Source organism: Podarcis pityusensis, assembly GCF_964106645.2.
Source record: "Podarcis pityusensis genome assembly, chromosome: 14".
Lineage (NCBI taxonomy): Eukaryota > Metazoa > Chordata > Lepidosauria > Squamata > Lacertidae > Podarcis > Podarcis pityusensis.
The window spans coordinates 11,675,377-11,695,452 of NC_138039.1; the positions used below are offsets into that span (position 1 = coordinate 11,675,377).

Here is a 20,076-nt window from a genome sequence, read left to right on the forward strand (position 1 = left end):
ACTCCTATAGAATGATTGACAAACGCACACCCTTACTGTAGGAGAACATGTGGATTGTGCAGTGGCATGAATTAACTTAAAACATTTCATAACTGACCCTTTAGGTCATTTCCATAACTCACCCCTTTGTATTGTAAACTGCCCTGCGGTCCTCAGATGAAGTGCTGTATAATAATAATAATAATAATAATAATAATAATAATAATAATAATGGAGCATGAAAATATCCTAAATGCATAACAGGGTTAAAACAAATTGCTTCTAAGTGTTAGACTGATAGAAATGATCAGAAATGCATAGCTTGTTTTTAAGTTTTAAGCTTTCTCCCCTTTTGCTAGACAGCATTTGGTTGCTGTTTAAAACAGATTATGACATTACAGTATTCTCTCTGGACAGTCTTTCTCGGAAATGACTTGTTTCCTTGTGGCTAATGGTGACTTTGGAGCCCAGACATGTTGTGGGATTTTATGAATGGAAAGGCTACTCTGAACGTCTATTCTAGAAATATGTTTTAGCAGTTCCTGGCACACCAAAACTAAGCAGTTGGAGGGGAAGAAAGTTGAGGACCATAAAGCTATTTCTGTTTTCCAGTTTGGGTCTTCTATGAAATATTTTCTTTTTGTCAGCTTTATTGAAGTGGAAACAGGAAGTATTTGTTTGTAGCAGAAATTTTTGTAAACGTTTTGTGTTAATAATGTGCCTGTCGATGTAGCGGGATTGCAATTTCTTTTCTAATTTACAGAGAAATTGCAACTTATTTTTAAGGTTCTGGGGTGCTTTGTAGTGCTAATGGTGTTTTCTGGGAATTTTTCCATCCCCTGTAAGATTCCGGACAGCAGCAGCCAAGTTCAGTCGGAAACCAGTCGCATTCGGCTTCGGACCCTGGGCCAATCAGAGCCACAGCTCCCATGTGGCGTTGCAGCCGAATTATGCACATGCAGAGGGAATTGCACCCCACACTCCTCTCATCTCTGGAAGGGATAGTGGATCAGATGGTCTGGTTCAGAGAAAACTGGCACGAAGAGGTATGTTTCTTCCATTTAGAACTGGAATTTTAAAAACGTGTACAGGGGTCTCCCCACTTACACCCGGTTTATGTTCCCAGGAACCCCTTGAAAAACTGTTTAAAAAATAAGTAGCACTGACCAGACAGGTGGCAATGGTGGCTCTTAGTCTTCCTCATCGTTGGAGGGTGATGTGCAAAAGCTTCTGGGATTGCAGTTGCAAAGGCTCCTGGGATTGCTAGCTGTTTTCCTGCTCTTTTGGGGCAATTGTTGCTCTTTCTGCAGTTTAAAGTCGATTTATGTAATTGTTTCCTGGGTTCCATATCAGATTGGGTGCTACGTGGTCACGTGTGAGCAAAACGCACGTAGGTGGGAAGAGGCCTTTATGCCACCATCCTGCTTCCCCCTGCTCCTGGTATTGAGATTGTTTCAAGCTTTTGCACCTTGCACACTTGTCAGGGTACTGCCATCGGAACAAGGTAGGGAAGCAGAGGGGCAGTTGGGTTACAGGGAACCGCCAAAAATCTTGCGAAGCAGTTCCTCTTCCTGTGGTGAGGAAAGCCACACCTCCAGTGGGGAAGAGGGGAAAGGACCAGAGGATGCTGCTGGGAGCCTCAGCACCGCTCCTGGCCAAGCCAGCCAGGAGGGAAGCACGCCTCTTCCATTGCCCACCCTGCGCAGAGGTGTAAAACGCAAAGAAGGAAGGAAAAGGCTGGGGGTGACGAAGCTTTTATGTTGGGGAAGGACCCGGGAACAACCACTCCCGGATTCTGCTAGCGATTGAGGCAGACATGAACTTGTGGCTCTGCACTGTAAATAGTTTTGCACCAAAATAAAACCTGTAAAAGACAGGTCTGAGTCCTGACTGGTTACTCATGAGCAACCACCACTGCCATCTGACAACACTGATTCAAGAGAGCTTGCATTTCTTAGGACCAACTTGGTGCTCCAGGCCTTTGCCCAGCCTAGGCTCAGACACAGCCAAGGTGGCTCATTGGGCAGAAGGCAGGGAGCCCAACAGTAAGTGTAGTCAGACCAAATGGGAAGCAGAGCCAGCTAATCTTAGCTTTGTCTCCATCTCCACCCTCTTGAGTTCTGCAAGTGGCAACACTGGGACTCAGCAGCAGCAGGAGGAACCTGACGGGTCGTGCTACCCCCTAGACTGGTTGTGAGTAGGAAGGCAGACGTGTGGACTTAACAACTATAATAATAATAATTTATTATTTATACCATGTCCACCTGGCTGGGTTTCCCCAGCCACTCTTGGAAGAATAAAGGCTGAGGTTGGTGGGGCGGTGCCCCATTTGGCTTAATGGACAAGCCATCACTGCCTCCCATTGACTTCTTCCTACCTTACTTCCCATTTTTTATTTAAGTATGTATATAGCACTTTGCAAGTAAAGCAGACCTTTCAAAGTTATTTACCAGATGCTGAAAAGCGACAGCAGTTTCCGTGAAGGATTCGTGCAACCAAAGGGTAAAATATAGAACATTTCAGAAATAAATGTGTGTCTAAAATTGTTGTTTGGACTTCCTGACAAGCAAAAAGCAGTGCAGGAAAGTTGGCTATATGCAGACAGGTTTGCGTCCAAAAAGCTAGGAATTGCAACACGCTGGTAATGTGTCACATGTGTATTGATTTATTTTAAAGGTTTTTATCCCACTTTTCAAGCAAGAGGGCTTCTGGAGCATTTTTTACATATAAACCAACAAAATAACCCCAAGTCAGTCCCTGATCTTAGGATTGCAGTCTGGAATACATGACAGAAAAGCAAAACCAGTTGGGGAGAGGAAGAGCAAAGTTCTTAGCACTGCTTTCTGTAGCTCCATCTCAGAATGTTGCTGTACGGTGCCAAATGTGTACTTCATTATTTCCATTGAAAAAAGTGCTGTTTTTGTGTTTGATGGCGTTAGGTCCTTCGACAGCTTCAGCAAGGCCTGGCAAAGTGCTACTCTGTCGCCTTTGAGAAGAGTGGAGCAGTTTCAGATGCCAAAATCACCCCCCACACGCTGAATTTTGTCAAGAAGTTGGTCAGCACCTTTGGTGTCGGCCTGGAGAACGTCTCCAATGTCTCCACCATGTTTTCCAGCGCTGCTTCGGAGTCACTAGCGAGGAGAGCCCAGGCGACGGCTCAAGACCCTGTCTTCCAGAAACTGAAAGGGCAGTTCACAACAGGTATGTGATTTTTATACTGTTTGTGGTTAACTTTCACCCTACAGGTTGTGATCCAGACACTGAATGTTTTCTGCTCTGACTCATCTGGGAATAGTACTTTGGAGGTTTTTAAGCAGAGGTTGGATGATAATGATAATTTATTTATTTATTTAATGATAATGATAATTCATTTATTTATTTATACCCCGTCCATCTGGCTGGGCTTCCCCAGCCACTTTGGGCGGCTTCCAACAAAATATTAAAATACAATAATGCATCAAACATTAAAAGCTTCCCTAAACAGGGCTGCCTTCAGATGTCTTCTAAAAGTCTGGTAGTTGTTGTTCTCTTTGACATCTGGTGGCCTGAGGGCGTTCCACAGGGCGGGTGCCACTACTGAGAAGGCCTAGTTCCCTGTAACTTGGCTTCTCGCAGTGAGGGAACCGCCAGAAGGCCCTCGGCGCTGGACCTCAGTGTCTGGGTAGAATGATGGGGGTGGAGACGCTCCTTCAGATATACTGGACCGATGGATGTCCATCAGTAAGGGATTCTTTAGTAGCTGTGATTGCTGCAGCTTGGGCTAGATGACCCTTGAGATCCCTTCAGCTCTGCAATGGCTACGATTCCTTTTCTATCCAAAATTTGCATCAGAAATAATGATGCTTGCTATTCCTTCAAGAAAAGGTTTTTCTTTTTCCCTCCTCTAAATCAAAGCAAGCTTGAGATGTAATGGGAAACTGTGCTATGAGAATGAGCCACACTGAACTTCAGGAATGCATGTAGCCTCCCTCGCTGAGACCCAGCCGAGGCTGGAGCAAGTTGTTGTTGTTGTTTAGTCGTTTAGTCGTGTCCGACTCTTCGTGACCCCATGGACCAGAGCACGCCAGGCACTCCTGTCTTCCACTGCCTCCCGCAGTTTGGTCAAACTCATGTTTGTAGCTTCGAGAACGCTGTCCAACCATCTTGTCCTCTGTCATTCTCCTTGTGCCCTCCATCTTGGAGCCTCAGCTTCAGGATCTGTCCTTCCAGTGAGCACTCAGGGCTGATTTCCTTCAGAATGGATAGGTTTGATCTTCTTGCAGTCCATGGGACTCTCAAGAGTCTCCTCCAGCTCCAGCTGGAGCAAGTCCTGGAGGACAAGTTGCTTAATGGGGAGAGGAAGCAAAAGCGAAATGATTGCTGATTTAGAGCAAGAAGGGGACAGAAGGCACAGGAGGAGATGCTTTCCCAGCTCATCCAAACCAGGATCGGATGGGCTCTTGCAGATCATTGGTTCTCTGCTCCTAGGCAAGGAACCACAGTGAAGGAATCACTGCCTTTCCGGTGTTGCTGTCTCAATATCCTGTATTAATATTGCCTGCTATTTTAATTAAAGCACTTACCGTGGAACCAACCCCATGGTGGAAACCTCTCTCATCTCATTCCCTTTTATATCTACAATGAGATTGAAATCTTCTTCTGTTTTCAAACTAGCCACAGTTCCCTGTGGCATCCAAACTTGGGGCACTATGGTTTGTTTAAACAATGGCTAGTAAGAACAATTGCATTTGGCTTGTTCTCACTAATCATTGTTTAAGCAACAACAGCTTCCAGAATTCAGACATCACAGGGACAGTGGAAGTAGGAGCTTTTGCAATCCATGTGAATATGAAAAATGAGGGAGAAAGGAAGTGTTTAGCCCAAAGTTGGCCACTGTCCATTACTGTTCTGGTAAACCAAGGTTTTATGTTACGTCTGAACTCAGCCTATTTTCTCTGTTGCCCTTTGGAATAGTATATGAGCATTTAGAAAGAATTAGGAAACAGCCTAGTGAGTGAAAGAGAGTTGGGTAATTTCCTTTATCTGCTATAAATGTCACAGAATTATGTTAAGAATCCTTTTGTGGCATTTAATTCAGTAAAATACCTAATTCATTAACTGAGTAGGAAAACAATTATATCAAACCATTTAGATAAGAAAACAAATCTCAAAGTAGTCCAGGTTTACACCTAAAATGCACAATGTGCTTGTTGGAAGAGTTATATGTTTATTTTCCCTAAATTAGAAGCATCTGTGTAAGTGATGTGATTTAAACTTTGGTGTGTCTGGTACTCATGAAATTATTAAATTTTTTTGCCCTTTGAGTTTGATAATTTAAATCAATTGCTATAATTGGCCTTTAAGGGGGCAATTTGGGAAGTATTTTGCTACTGTTATTCATTTTCTGTTAACTAGCTTTGCTTTCTATTATTTATAGAGCAGCACTACATGAAAACTATTATTTGTAAGGAGCATCTGTTCTTTGCCATTTTAGATTCTAGCCTTCCTCTGGCACAAGGTGTATTTTATGAAAGGGAAATTCTGCAAGCTGAATCTGGGCATTCCTTGTTCTGCACACTCATGAAATGCTAAGCCAATGGGAGTTGGAATTAAGCCCCATTGAGCTTGATGCGATTTATGTCTTGAGTAAGCATGCTTGGGACTGCAGAATAAATGCTTCTGAGTCTCTGAACTGACTACTTTGACCCCTCTGCCAGTGAAAAGGGCAGCAGGCAGAATGCTTTGTTTTGTTTTGTTTTTCAATTTCCACCACCCTCTTTTACTGACAGCAAAGAGGCCAACCTTGAAGGATGTGTGTGCTTGCCAAGTCATTGGCCCTAGCCTAGAGCCACCTTTCCACCTCATTTCAAATGTGTTTGCTCTACTGGAGAATTTGTGGTTCTGGGAGATGCTGTGCAGTGGGGGCTCAAGAATATGCTAGGATCTTTAGACTCTCATTCCCAAGGTCTGAGGCTCTGTAAGTTAGGCTTCCTTTTATGTTGCTGGAATGATTACAGTACCCCTATAACTTTTTTAAAAATGTTCATTTCCTCTTCTAGTAGATCTATGGGATCTATATATTTCAATACTTAAAATACATCAAAACACATTTAAAACCAGTAATTAAAATAGCTTGCCCTGATAGCAGCCCTGTGATCAGCATCATTTGTCTGCTCCTTAGTTTTCAAAGGCCTCTCCAAACAGGAAGGTCTTAGCTAGCTGGCAAAAGGGGAGCAGAGAGGGAGCCAGTCTCACCTCTCTTGGGAGGGAGTTCCACAATACGGGAGCAGCCACAGAAAAGGCTCCCTCTTGCGTCACCAGCAGCCGTGCTTCTGATGTTGATGGGAGCAAGATAAGGTGCTCACTTGAGGATCTTAGCACCTGGGCAGGTTCATATAGGGGGACACAATCCTTTCAGGTAGCCTGAGTCGAACCCATATGCCAAAGCACTTGGGGCAATTTACAGTTTGAAATAGTAGCTTGAATTCTTATGAAAAATGGTAGGAAAAGAGACAGGGAAGGGGAAGATGGGGATGAGCAAATTCACATCCCCTCTGTAGTTATATTGTTACACGATGGCCAGTTGGAATAGTCATTTAGGAGGTTGTTCTGGCAGGGAAAGAGCCAAGTAGCAGCTGGGCTCAGCTGAGCCAATGGAGGAGTCTTTGCTCTTCCACCTCCTCCTCCTCCAATGCTGAAAGGTGAAATGCTGCTACAAGAAACTGAGCCAAACGGGTCTGTCACAAATGAGCCAGTGGAGAGGACCTTGTTGTCTCACCCCTCCTTTGCATCTAGGTGGGATGACAGTAGCAGTTGAGAGACAGTCGGGATGCAGTGGTACCTCAGGTTAAGTACTTAATCGTTCTGGAGGTCCATACTTAACCTGAAACTGTTCTTAACCTGAGGTACCACTTTAGCTAATGGGGCCTCCTGCTGCCACCGTGCAATTTCTGTTCTCATCCTGAAGCAAAGTTCTTAACCCGAGGTACTATTTCTGGGCTAGCGGAGTCTGTAACCTGAAGCGTATGTAACCCGAGGTACGACTGTATTTAAGTACAGTGGTACCTTGGGGTACAGACGCTTCAGGTTACAGACTCCAGTAACCCAGAAACAGTACCTTGGGTTAAGAACTTTGCTTCAGGATGAGAATAGAAATTGTGCAGCAGGAGGCCCCATTAGCTAAAGTGGTACCTCAGGTTAAGAACAGTTTCAGGTTAAGAACGGACCTCCAGAACAAACTGAATTCTTAACCCAAGGTACCACTGTAGTTTTATCACACTTATCCATCAAATATGCTCAAGATAACTTCAAAAATAAAGGTTGTTTTTTAAAAAGTCATAATAAAAAGGATTGTTCTGATGAAAATATTAAGCATGATGAACAACACCATCAAAACCCGCAGCATTAATAGGAAGGGATCTTTATATCTTAGATGAAAAACCTTATGGGAAGTGAAATAGTTTTCACATGAAACCTAAAAGGTGAAAGGGTGAAGGCGTATCTGAGAAGGGTGTTCCGTAGATGGAGTGCCACCACAGAAAATGCCCTAGCCAAGTTACCACCCGCCCCTCAGAAACAGGAGGATATTCAGAGGAGGGTCTCTGATGACAGCTTTGTGCAGAGGAAGGTGACCCTTTGAGATATCTGGATGTCTTGAGCATTCAAGTTCAGTCAGGGTCATTGCATTGCATGGTGTACAGCCACAATCTGAAAGAATGATGCAACTTGTCTGTATTTTTTGAGCAACAACACACAGTAAACTGGTTTTGAAACTGAGGGAAATTCTAAGGTAATTTGGGATGCTGGCATTCTGAATTCGCAACAGGGAAATTGAGATAGTTCCTCAGAACCTCGCTTTAATGAGCATGGGGAAAGTGGCCTTACGGGATTCTTGTGTGTCACATCTATGCCCTGCACATTAGAGAGCATGTTAAGCTCTGCATGAAGTAATCTTTGCAGCACAACAGTCGCATGACAGTAGATAATGGAAGCCTTGAACCATATGATCAAATTTAATGCGTGGCAGCTACTAGGGAAGAAGAGAGTTGCCAGCATATTGTGCTTCTTCTGGGTTTTCTGATAAGTCAAAGGGATGCAGCTGCAGTTAATACATATGCGTTGTTTCTCCATGCTTAGGAAGAATAGACAATTTTTCCTGTATGCGATGGTACTTCAAAAACTCATATCCGTATTAAAATTGGTATATAGATAAAAAGTGTTTGTTTGTTTTGTGTTTGTTTATTTCAGAGTAGGGGAAAATTGAAGAGCAAAAAAGTTCCCTTTTAGCATATAAACTAAACAGAAGGAGTTGAAGTATTTTCTCATTCTAAACTGAGGCCGTGTGTGTGTGTGTGTGTGTGTGTGTGTTCTCCTGAGTAGTTTACTCCTCCCGCTGACTCCAGATAGAGGCAGGGTCATGTGAATCCAACAGAGTAGATGTGTGGAGTCTATGGCCTCTAGTGCTGCTGGATTGCATCTCCCATCTTCCCTGACCGCTGGACATGCTGGCTGGGGCTAATGGGAGCTGGAGTCCAGCAACATCTGGGTGGTACCAGGTTCCCTGCTTTAGAGAGCGCCTCCTTCATTCTTTGCCTTTCTGCTCTGCAGAGTTAAAGCATTCTTGCAACTCCAGCTCCAGCTTTTTGTCAGTCGCAGCACAGGCTGAGCAGCTGTGCTGTCCCTCCTTTTGGAGGGCTGGTTCTACCTTCTCCACGCTTGCGGCAAAAAGTGGCCAAACCTGGGTGAGCCGTAAGGTGAACAGCTGAACAGAGGAGGCAGGAAAGCATGTGCAAAGGTGCTTTGCACTGCCTCTGTTGAAGCATAATGGATGATACAACTTCACTCTTGCCTTTTCTGCACCAAATTTGAAATTAAATTTTGCTCAACTCTTTTTTTAATGCATTTGTTGATTTTTGTTTTTTTCAGGTCTTCAAATGCCAAATGCAGAGTTTTGGCTTATTTGACTAAGTTCCACACACACACACACACACATATTTTCAAACAAAGGATGAGATTTTCCCTCGACTTCCAAGATAAAGTAATAGAAGCAATCAGGATACAAAAGGGATTTGCTGCTTTCTAGAAGAATAAAAACTTTTCTGATATCTTCTACAGATTTGGAACATTTTATTTTTCAATTATGATTAAGCAGGAGTAGTCACAGGATTACAACAGCACTTTTAGTTAGCGCAAGATGAGATTACTTTAATCTGTTAAACTTGGAGCTTGAATTAAAGTTGAAGGGTGGAGGGGGAAATGGCTGCAATTAGATTGGTCAGTACGCTTGCCTTTTGGAGTTTGGGGGATTTAATTCATTTTGCAGAAAATAAGTTTTTGATTAATTTGCAACAGTAATAGAATTTATGCTCCTGAATTAATGGCAAGTTAATTACCATACCAGTCCTTAGCCAAGAATGAATCACCAATTTGTGCAGTCTTGGTCTTGACTTATGCTTTGAATCCTCCTCTTTTTCTTGAGTTCATGGCCCTTTGGCCCTTGCAAGGGTTTAGAGCTAACTACTCTCCAAGATTTCTGAAAGTCTCACAAGTTTTCTCTACTAGTACATAGAATTGCTATTGTCCAAGCCTTTAGGTTTCCAAGGCATGATGGATTCAAGATCTTCTAAATATTCTTGCAATTTCCAGCCAATGCTATTCAGGTGTATTTGCAAAAACCCAATGTTTTTGTAACCTGGTTTCCTTTCCTTTAGCCCAGATTGAATATAACAGTTGAATAACAGCATCCAGTTAAATTTTGGGCTGTAGCCCCATTTAAGGACTGAGTTTAAATCTAAAAAAGTTGCTAATCCTGGCTCACTCAAGCCAGTTTTCCACACCCAAATCAATGTAACTGTTTGAACGTGATAGCAGCTCACCTTCCCTGAACAGAGAAATGGGCAGGTTCTCCTCTTCCCAATTGATCAAGGAAGAGCAGCCACCGGGCTAAATAAGAGAGAGAACCAATTCAACAGTATTCTCCTTCTCAAAACAATTTCGTATTATTACCAAGGATAGGAAAACAGTGGTGGTTGTGGGCTCCTTTCTTGGTTAGACTTGACAGGCAAAGGAAGACATGGGAGCTTCATGAGGGATCTCCAGCCATCATCATTTCAGGGACGTAGAGAGTAATACAGGAATATACTTTGAGGAAAAGCATGAGATTAGGGTTTTACCAGTCAGTGTAATATCTTTTTCTCTCCTCATCTTTCTCTGGTCCATATGTCCTAAATAGATACCTGGCCAATAAATGATAAAAGATGATTCCAGAGCTTTTAGACTGGTTACCAAGGTTGCCTTTATCATTAGGCAAGGTGCTTCATGTAGCAGATGTTTGGATAGAGCAGCGAATTGTCAATTATTTAGGTAGTGACTTTTTATTTTCATCACAAACATACACCTTTTTTTTTATTTCCTGCCCTGAGCCATATTTGCTAACTTGTGTTAGTCAAGGTTCTCTAAAGAACTTTTTACATTTGAGTTCACGGTCTATAACGCATGGTTATTAGGCTTCCTATCGCACTTTAGAAGACAGGAGTGCCTGGCATGCTCTGGTCCATGGGGTCACGAAGAGTCGGACACGACTAAACGACTAAACAATAACATCCCACTTTATCCTATCCTTCAGTATTCTTATTCCTTCTGTCCAATAAAAGAATCTCAGTCCGTATTATTGCAATTTCCAAAGGAATTTCCGTGTGGAGTCCAGAATTCTAAAAGTGGACTGCCATCCTCTCATTCAGTCTCTGGTTCTTAAACTAACGTAGGTAATAAGTGTTGGGTTTTAGTTAGGATCGGTATCGCAAAGAGATTTCCTTTCCGCCTAATTAAGCTGTCTGCAAAGCAGGGGAGCCGGTGCAGATTGCCACATAGCTGGTAATTCTTTGGATGTACTTAGACAGGCTCTGTATGGAGCCCCTGTGACACGAAGAAAGAAAGCTAATTAATCGAGTGCTCTCTGTCATTCCCATCTGCTACCAAGAAGCAAAACAACGAAGGAGAAAAGGGAAGTCTAAAATAGGTATTTTCAACAAACTGGAGTGATTCCTACGGTGAAGTGAATGGCTTGGTGTGTTTTATTTTAATTAACACTGCTGAATATTTTTGCTTCAGCTATTTGCATATCATTAGCAAGAATATTGTACTTGCCGTTTGGTGACATTTCCCTGCACTTTGGGGAGCCGATGAGCGGCAAACAATGCCGTATTTCATGTTTCTCTTTCTCACCCAGCGATTTGCTCAGATTGTGCACTAGAGGGTAGGCTTGGAATTATAATGAGATTTTTTACAAGTACGTTCACAGTAGATGCAAGAGGTGCTGGACTGGCTGCATAAAAAATAAAAGACAGCTGCCAAGAAGGGCGGCAGTCCTTTTTTGTCTTCTTGCTAACACCTTTATGACCTGGAAAGCACTTTTTACAAATAAAGTTCCGTACAGTGAATACATTGCAAAATGAATATTAATTGTCCTACTGACAACTAGCCTCATGGCAAAAAACACGCTTGTCTCCTCTGGTGGTATGATGCATCTGTCATTGGTCTTGGGATGTTGGTCCAGTAAGAGAGGTTAAGTTGTCATCCTTTGAGCACAGGATAATTAAAGAGAACATTTCACAAGGCTTCACTTGTTTGCAGTGTGTTTTAAAGGCTCCTTCCGGATTCAGGTGCCAGTGTGCCTCTGGTTTATGGACTGATTTAGCACGGCTCCCTGTAACGTTCATAAGTGTGACTTGCAACTGGTACAAAAATACAAAATAAGTTGGGAAGAGGGGGTGTGAATGGCGAGGAGAGAGCCCTCCTTGAAAATGTAAAAAGAGAGAGTGCCTGACTCCTAAGACTCAAAGAAGCAATGCGTCCAGCTTTAAGCAATTTTGACAGGTTGACACCTTTACAACCTGGACACCAGAGAGTTTAAAGCATGTGGACAAGGCAGCTGGGACTCCCCCTGCCACCCACACGTGTCACTTCTCTCGCCAGCTGCCCTCCCTCAGCTGTCCTGGGCATGCAGAACACCAGGTGTATCCAGTAGCATGGGAAGGAGGAGGCAAGTGGCAGCAGGACTGGGCTGGAAAAGTCTTGTACGTGTCCCGCTTAAGTGTTACAAAGAGTTTTGGTGTCTGTTTTGCACTACTGAGGAGAATTTCAAACCAGTGCTTGATGCTACTTGGGTCAGGGTACTTGCATTCAAAGCAAATTCGCCTTTAAATTGTGCCTCAGGTAGCTTTTCAGAGTTTGGTCCGCAGGAACGACTTTTTCCATATTTGCCTTAAGCGGCTAAAGCTACTTGCCTTTGTAATTCCCTGCTTGTACACTTGGAAACAGTTGGCTTTTGTCGTTTTAAAAGAGTACACGTAAGCCGTTTTTGCTTTTTTACTTTAATGATACTTGATTTCTAAGTCACACGGGTAGCCTTCTTTGGCTGAAGAGTGGGGGAAATAAATAAATAAGAGCGAGTGGAGCCTTGTAGTTCCTCTTCTCTCCCCCCTCCCAAATTAGGCATGCTTATTTCACCATATAAGATCTACATTTAAAGGCCTCTATCTTATTGCTTTGCCTAATTGGGCCCTGCATTTAAATATTCTGTTTGCCTGTGTTAGTCTTCCCCAATCTGTTGCCCTCCATATTTTGCTGTGATACAAGTCCCATCATCCTTTGCTGGCTGGGGTTCATGGGAATTGTAGTTCAACAATATCTGGAGGCTACCGGACCAGGTTAGGAGGCTCAAATGTAGCCGCAATCCAGCGCTGTGCTAGTTTAAGAGAAGACCCTTTTGCTTGGGTGCAGCCCTCAGTTCTTTGATGCCAGTTTTTTATATCCCAATTCCTCCTTGCTATTGAACTCAGTGGACCGTGCTTGCGTTTGCTCGCTTCTGTCTAATAGATATTTTAAAGGTTGTTTTGAAGATTTAAATTGAAACGTGTTCATTGACATCAGTCTATGCACATTCCGCACCCCCCGGTCATATGAAAAGATTCCTGCGCAGATTTATAGGGAGTATGTAAATTGCTCTACTTTAATTTTAGGAAAGTACTTGAAAATGGCAGGCATCATTGTTCCGTGTCAAGTGTGATAGAACAGTTTTTTATTGAAACTGCTAGGGAATTTTTGAGCACAGTTGAGCATTAAATCGGTCTTAAAGTTTTGAGCCCTGTAGTGCTGTTCAATATGTGTTATCTACAGATAACCACCTCTAAATTATTTTCCGGTTTAGCATATGAAAGCCGGTATGTCTTAGTACTACCTTTCTAATGAGCTAGCATGACTTGGGATGCACTTTAAATTTGAGGGAATGGGGCTGGCTTTTTTTAATAGCGAATGCCAATGGAACCTGCAACAAAATGTTGCCATCCATACAGAACTCCCTGTTCAAGATTCCAGTCACTCCATTCCATTGCTCCTCCCTTTTTCTGCCCTCAGACCCCCAACTGATCAGCATTCCATTGTCATTGAGCATGCTCAGTCCTCATTGGGCTGTTTGTGATTTTTTTGCCCTCCCTCCGTGTAGGTTTTTTCCTTCACCAATTTCTTGTAGCTCTGAGAACCTCAGCATTCGTCAAAACCAGTTGATCATTCTTTGCGGATGGTGCTGTTTTGGCTACATAAGAATTCACACTCAGAGAATAAAGATTGTTGTTGTTAAATATCAGGAGCAGCCGACATGGTGTCCTACGGATATTGTTGGACTCCAACTCCTATCAGCCAGCATGGATAGTGTTCAGGATTGATGGGAGTCATAGTCCAGTAACAACTTGAGGGCTCCCTGTTGCCTCCACCTGGTATATATTTTGATATGGACTTAGTGGTTTGCCACAGTTTCTGGATCCATCAGGAACACTCACAAGCTTGAACTCAGCCTGGCAAAAGCTTCTCCATAATATCCTCAAACAATTTGATTCTAATCATGGTACTTTTGAGGTATCTAAATAATCTTACAGGGCTTGATTCAGGTTGATATATTTTCAGCACCTGGCTTCCGTCTTGGGCACATTCCTAGTGACATGGTGACAGAGCTTGATATGGAACCCAAAGTGGCCCTGTGTAGATGGAAGCTGGCTTGGTTCTTTATGGCAGAACGCCCTAAGATGTCCCCTTCCAGCCCTCAAAAGAGACCCTGCAGTTCCTAGAGCTAACATGTCCTACAAGACACAGCCAGGGTATAGAAAAGGCATAGGCAAACTCGGCCCTCCAGACGTTTTGGAACGACAACTCTCATCATCCCTGACCACTGGTCCTGTTAGCTAGGGATGATGGGAGTTGTAGTCCCAAAACATCTGGAGGGCCGAGTTTGCCTGTGCCTGATATAGGACAATAAGAGGTTCATACTGGACACAAGGCAAGGCGGGGAAAGGCTCAGGTTTGAAAGTTGTTAGGAAACCCCCTATTGCCCACACAGAGCTATAGTTCACAGTGCGGTTTAAGTGTCAATCCCTCTTCCCAGGGCACTCTGGGAACTGTAGCTCTGTGGGGGAATTGGGGTCTCCTAACAACTCTCAGCGTCCTTAACAAACTGCACGTCTCATAATTCATGACAAAGTGGTATGATACTGCTTTAAATGCATAGTGAAGATAGGGCCTTACTTGCAAGGCTAATGTTTGTGCTGCTTAAATGGAATTATGTTGTCTTCAACATCGTTCTTCGGTAGATATTTAATTTATTTAGCACATTTGTGTCTATTTGAAACATTTCTACCCTGCCTTTTCTTCAGATAGAATCCACGTAGCCCCCCCCCCCCCATTTCAGGTTTATGCAACGTTCTCAAAGTGAGTACCAGTAAAAACAATTTCTAAACAATAATACTGTAAATCATAATAAATACCAGGATGAAAGGAGGGGAAATCTAAAAAATGCATAGATGGCCTGGAAGTCAATACTACATAGAACAGCAGATTAAAACCATTCATTGTGAAAGTAAGTTAGTCACTGTTTGGTAAAAGCCATTATTAAAATGCCTGGATGAATTGAGCAGTTTCTACTACATGATGCCTGACTCTTAGAAATGGGGATATCTGTGATTGCGTTTAGACATATCTTGCCTTAATATGCTGATATATGAACGATCCTTTTTTCCTGTGCACAGAGCCCCTTAGCGCCTCTTTTTGCACAAGGCAAACCAATAAGTCTTCCATGTAGTCCTCCATCTCATCCAAAAAGGAAACATTAATAGCTTCAAAAGAAACCAGGCTATTAAATCATGGTTTGAAGTTGGGTTGCTGTTATGGCTTTTTCTGAAATTATTAACCATTGTTTCCTGGCTTGGATGAAACGGAAAACTATAGTTAATTGAAAACTTTCCAGTTTGCCAGCCTACGCAAAGAGAGGAGACAGTTGTTTTTGTGGACAAAAGGTTTGTTCATATCTGAGATTATTAATGAGATAGGTTCATTTAAACTCTCCTTATGGAGATCATTCGACAAAGGGTGTCATGCTCTCTCTGGTTGTGGGCCCAGTTGTAGTATGACAGAGTTCATCAGGATTCCTGTTGCATAGGAAGCAATAAATGACATGAAAACCTTTTTGTGATCAAAATGGCCACAACTTTATTGATTGCAGATGCAAGAAGGCTTTGGCTTAGGCATTGGATATGTATCCTGGTTGCTGGATGACAACTTCATCAGGGTCAGTCTTGGGTTAAGCATCCCCACGTGACACATATCAAATACAGGTGACCCATGTTGTTGTTGTTTAGTCATGTCCGACTCTTCCTGACCCCATGCACCAGAGCACACCAGGCACTCCTGTCTTCCGCTGCCTCCCGCAGTTTGGTCACTCATGTTAGTAGCTTCGAAAACACTGTCCAACCATCTCGTCCTCTGTCGTCCCCTTCTCCTTGTGCCCTCAATCTTTCCCAACATCAGGGTCTTTTCCAGAGAGTCTTCTCTTCTCATGAGGTGGCCAAAATATTGGAGCCTCAGCTTCAAGATCTGTCCTTCCAGTGAGCACTCAGGGCTGATTTCCTTCAGAATGGATAGGTTTGATCCTCTTGCAGTCCATGGGACTCTCAAGAGTCCCCTCCAGCACCATAATTCAGAAGCATAAATTATTTGGCAATCAGCCTTCTTTATACAGGTGACCCATACAGAATGCCAAATGGGGAGTTCTGTGGCCTGTTAGCCCTTGTCTGGACGTACAGACAAACCCCTTTACTGCGGGGTACCCTGATGCTTTGGTCCTGGGGACAGAGGGTAAGTCTCCTCCCCCCGCCACCTGATTAGACTAAAGATGCAACCCAACTGCTTTTCCCGCCAGTTGCATGGAGGTAGGCAAAACCTCCAAACCAGCCCAATTGGTCTGCAGGCAAATTCCTCCCTGACCCTGAATAAGGCAACCAAGCCACTCCACAGCAAGGTCACACACGTGCACCACCTGCTTACCTTTAGGTGAGGACAAAATTATACAAGGCCGGAGGGTGGGATGTCTGATGCTGCTTGGAGGCTATGCAGTCAGTTTTTATGATTTGGAGACAGACCTGAGTGGAAGCAGGCTTACCGAGGTCTTGTCTCCAAATTTCCACCCTGCAGCCTGGGCTCTAATTGGCCAGTTTAAATTCAAAAGAGGTAGAGGATTCCTATCACTCCCTGCGGCTAGCTGGGGTTGATGATGCCAGCGAGCCAGCCTACCACACAGGAACTTTTCCCTTGCCCACAGCCATACTGGGCCACAGCTACCACTGCTGTCAAGAACGATTATTGGTCTTTCTCACTTGCCTTGCTTCCAAGAATTTCCTCAGGCACAAATATTAATCCTTAAGTAGATTTGTATGTGAATTAAGATATAAGACGGTTTCTATGAGAATTAAAACACATACGTGACTTGATAACATTTGTTGTTGTATTTTTGAAGGTGTTGATTCTGACCGATAGGTGGGTGAACTGCCCGACCAATGCTATGCGGTTAATTGTGCCAGTGTGGTGTAGTGGTTAAGAGCGGTGGACTCGTAATCTGGGGAACCGGGTTCGCGTCTCCGCTCCTCCACATGCAGCTGCTGGGTGACCTTGGGCTAGTCACACTTCTCTGAAGTCTCTCAGCCCCACTCACCTCACAGAGTGTTTGTTGTGGTGGAGGAAAGGAAAGGAGAATGTTAGCCGCTTTGAGACTCCTTCGGGTAGTGATAAAGCAGGATATCAAATCCAAACTCCTCCTCCTCCTCCTCCTCCTCTTCTTCTTCTTCTTCTTCTTCTTCTTCTTCTTCTTCTTCTTCTTCTTCTTCTTTCTCTGTTGCACTGGTACAGAGAGAGGTACTCAGGGACATTTTTAAAAAGGCAGTTTTAGACATAGCCCAACAAGAAACAGCATCCACATAATGGGAAAACAAATGACAGAAACAAGTATGTTTAATGTGTAATCTCTGCCAGTGTAAATTGGAACAGATGAGCTTGAATCGCTTTTGCTAACAGCTCATCTATTTTATACATGGATTTCCTTGGCAATAATGTGTGTTAGGCTAAAAGTGACTACTATAATAATTTCTATTGTATGCGATAATAATCTTTCCTGCTTTCCTTCATTTTACTATTGTGCAAACAGTAAAGAATAAAAGTAGCAGTTCCCTGGGGTAAGGCTCCAAAGCCCAGATACCTTAACTATGCAAGGTGTTTACACCAAGCAGAATTTTGACTAAATACCTGCATCACATTTCTAACAAGCAATTTTCTGTTGGATTTATTTTGTTTTATCTGCTAGATTTCGACTTCAGCGTGCCAGGCTCCATGAAGCTCCACAATCTTATTTCTAAGCTGAAGAAATGGATCAAAATTCTCGAGGCAAAAACAAAGCAGCTTCCCAAGTTCTTCCTCATAGAGGAAAAGTGCCGATTCCTGAGCAACTTCTCAGCCCAAACAGCCGAAGTGGAAATTCCTGGAGAGTTCCTTATGCCAAAGCCGACACATTATTACATCAAGATTGCACGGTAAATCCGGGGTTGAAAGCTAAGGCTGGGAAGTGTACTAGTTATACGTACCAGAACTTCTTGGGTTAGTTCCAGGCTAAGGTAGCTGAACGTAGGTCACTAGTAGGTCACTGGCTCCCGGTGGAGCACAAGGTCAGATTTAAGGTGCTGGTTTTGACCTTTAAAGCCCTTCACGGCCTAGGACCCTCGTACCTACAGGACCGCCTCTCCCGGTATGCCCCACGGAGGACCTTAAGGTCCATAAATAGCAACACCCTAGTGGTCCTGGGCCCTAAGGAAGTCAGATTAGCCTCAACCAGAGCCAGGGCCTTTTCAACGCTGGCTCCGGCCTGGTGGAACGCTCTGCCTCATGAGACCAGGGCCCTGCAGGATCTGATTTCTTTCCGCAGGGCCTGTAAGACAGAGTTGTTCCGCCTGGCCTTTGGCTTGGAGTCAATTTGATTCCCTCCCCCTCTTTCTTTTTTCCTTTCTCCTCCTGTGATGAGGCTGCATTTTAATATTTTTAATGTTTTAATGTTGTATTTTAATCTTGTTTTTAAGTTGTACTCATTCAACTTTTTTTTATTATTGGTTGTTAGCTGCCCTGAGCCCGGCCTTGGCTGGGGAGGGCGGGGTATAAATAAAATTTATTATTATTATTATTAGGAGGAAGACTAGTTAGTCATAAATTAACTTCAGTGATTCCCTGGGAACCTAAGTTCAACTAACTTTGTCTGGATCCAACCCAAAATTAACCTCTCCATTTTCCTGGGCTTCTCTGTTCTCCAGACACAATCATCTGGGGCCTGAAACAGTTTCTGCCACCATATTTGGTCGGGTTTACAGACGAATCAATGGAAGACGAGCAGGAGAGCCACGCCACACATCTAAAGCACATGACTTCCCCCAGAGAATCCTGGGAATTGTAGTTTCCTTCTCACAGATCTACAGTTCCCAACACCTTTAACAAATCGCAGCAATGTGTGCTGCACAGGAATTTAAAGTGACACAGGCTGAACTCAAAGGCTTGTGATCTAAAGATAGATTACAAAAGAAAGTAAAAGGATAGCACCACACATCATATCTCCTGTTGCCAGGCTCCTAAGGGTGTGCTAACATTGTTTTACCCTAGTTTTTAGCTGATATTTTTACCAAGAAGTTTAACTGCAGCCTTAAGTGTCGGTTTTGTTTAGATGTGTTGTTTTTTGTTGCATTTATAAATATACACTCTTTCCCTATCCTGCTCTGAGAGATTTTAGGTTGAAAGGTAGAATACAAATCCCATAAATAAATAGAAAATGCAGTGTAAACAAATAGCTACAGTTAACAGATCTGGGGGGAAAAGTACGATTTTGCCTTATGCTCCATGAGAAGTGTAATATTTCGGTTTTGGAGCATTTCTGTTTCCTGACAATTTCTTTTCCTTAGGAGGCAAAATTGCAGACTAACCTTTTTTCCTCCATGCATTGATTAAAATTTGGTGGATGCACCAAGGGTTGAACAAAATTGGCCTTCCCTGTCTTGAGCCATTAGTTTCCTACCTTTTTTCTTTTTTCTTTCCATTTCAAGGCCTGATTATCTACTTTGGTGTCTTGCCAGGGATTAGTCAGATGTTCCCAAGGGCTCCCAACAGCAGTGTGCATCTGCACGCTTGATTCTTTCCAAGGCGAGAGAAACTAAGCCTGCCAACAGGAAGGCATTCTGTCCTTTATAGAGTCCTGACTAACAAGCAACTACTTTTTAGTGTGTGGGAGCCGATATGTTGTTTTTAAAATCCCTCCTACACAGTCATGAAAGCTGAGCTCGGCCATTTCCTGCAGGGGCAAAGACAGAGACCGCAGAGAGAGCACCTTTACGAAAGTTTACGGACCAAGGGTTCAGAGCTGTTGATTTTAAGTGGCTGGTACCCCGCTCTCAAACCCTGTGCTAGACGTATCTCTTTGTCATTCTAGAATAGCACTTGTGAGATCTGGGTGCAAACCTATGGTTTGCTGGGGAAGGGCCATAGCTCAGTGGTAGAGCATCTGCCTTGCCAGCTGAAGGTGCCAGCTTTGATATCTGGCATCTCCAGGTAGAGTTGAGAAAGGCTCCTGTTCATAATTCTGACAGCCACTGCCAGTCAGTGTAGGCGATACTGAGCTAGATTGACCAATGGTCTGACTTCCAAATTGACCAATAGGCAGCTTCCTGTATTCCTATGTTGGGAGTCACAAAGGCGATCTAAATGACCCTTTGC

At 43.4% G+C, this 20,076-nt stretch overlaps 1 protein-coding gene across 4 annotated transcripts in view; it reads left to right on the forward strand.

Moving 5' to 3' along the window:
• Positions 1-20,076, forward strand: part of TRRAP (transformation/transcription domain associated protein) — a 154,500-nt gene that overhangs the window by 116,166 nt on the left and 18,258 nt on the right. For all 4 annotated transcript variants that reach the window (XM_080980887.1, XM_080980889.1, XM_080980890.1 and 1 more), the window contains 3 exons: positions 826-1,025; positions 2,919-3,180; positions 17,636-17,861. In XM_080980887.1, the coding sequence (XP_080837013.1) occupies positions 826-1,025; positions 2,919-3,180; positions 17,636-17,861 (688 nt within the window). The remainder of the gene's footprint in view (positions 1-825; positions 1,026-2,918; positions 3,181-17,635; positions 17,862-20,076) is intronic.